Here is a 1,004-nt window from a genome sequence, read left to right as displayed (position 1 = left end):
AGTGACCAAAGCTGTTGTTACTGTCCCTGCTTACTTCAATGATTCCCAAAGGACGGCAACAAAGGATGCTGGTCGAATTGCTGGGCTAGACGTTCTCCGGATTATCAATGAACCTACTGCTGCCTCTCTGGCATATGGGTTTGAGAAGAAGAACAATGAAACCATCCTTGTGTTTGATCTTGGAGGTGGTACTTTTGACGTTTCAGGTATGCTGGCCATTTGAGAACTTATCTATCTGCATGTTTACTTAAGTTCTATCTTACGTCGCTTATGTCTTACTATGTGAAATAGTTAGATATGTGCTTGGGGAATGCTTCCTTGGTTTGGTCTTCATTTGTTCTGAAGACTGATGACTATTGGTGGACTTCATTTATCTTTTATTTGGTGAAGATCCAACAAATGTTTTATTGTCTGTTTGTTAATATGTTACAGTGCTTGAGGTTGGTGATGGAGTGTTTGAGGTGCTCTCTACATCTGGAGACACACATTTGGGTGGTGATGACTTTGATAAGGTCGGTATTCTCAGATGAACGACCATTCTCTTGTGTCTTTGTTGTATCTTGTGGTGTTGAAGTAAGCACTATGTATCATATTGTATGTGCAGAGAATTGTTGATTGGCTTGCTGATAACTTTAAGAGAGATGAAGGCATAGATCTTTTGAAAGACAAACAAGCTCTTCAGCGGTTAACTGAGACTGCTGAGAAAGCTAAAATGGAGTTATCATCTTTGACTCAAGCAAACATAAGGCATCTCTCTTGCCCCCTCTTTTCTTTGTGCCCATATTTTATTTGTGCTTTTTCTATGTGGTGTTTAGTAATGCAGCTTTTTCTTTTCTGGTTCCAGTTTACCATTCATTACTGCCACTGCAGATGGCCCTAAACACATTGAGACAACCCTTACCAGGGTTAAGTTTGAGGAACTGTGCTCAGACCTGCTTGACAGGTAGATTTATATTATTTCAATCTGTTTCTATTCTTTTCATTTCCCAAAAAAAAAAAAAGAA

The 1,004-nt window shown here is 39.2% G+C and overlaps 1 protein-coding gene across 1 annotated transcript in view; it reads left to right on the top strand.

The window, feature by feature from the left end:
• LOC110421126 (stromal 70 kDa heat shock-related protein, chloroplastic-like) overlaps window positions 1–947 on the top strand; it is a 4,899-nt gene extending 3,952 nt beyond the window's left edge. The window contains exons 9-12 of the mRNA XM_021434610.2: window positions 3–206; window positions 433–512; window positions 605–747; window positions 845–947. Coding sequence (XP_021290285.2) covers window positions 3–206; window positions 433–512; window positions 605–747; window positions 845–947 — 530 coding nt within the window. The remainder of the gene's footprint in view (window positions 1–2; window positions 207–432; window positions 513–604; window positions 748–844) is intronic.
• Window positions 948–1,004: the final 57 nt, after the last annotated feature.

This window comes from Theobroma umbraticum, unplaced genomic scaffold, assembly GCF_002168275.2.
Source record: "Theobroma umbraticum cultivar Fairchild unplaced genomic scaffold, ASM216827v3 scaffold_130.0, whole genome shotgun sequence".
NCBI lineage: Eukaryota > Viridiplantae > Streptophyta > Magnoliopsida > Malvales > Malvaceae > Theobroma > Theobroma umbraticum.
The sequence above is the reverse complement of the archived record's forward strand: the minus strand, read 5'-3'. Positions and strand labels throughout refer to the sequence as shown.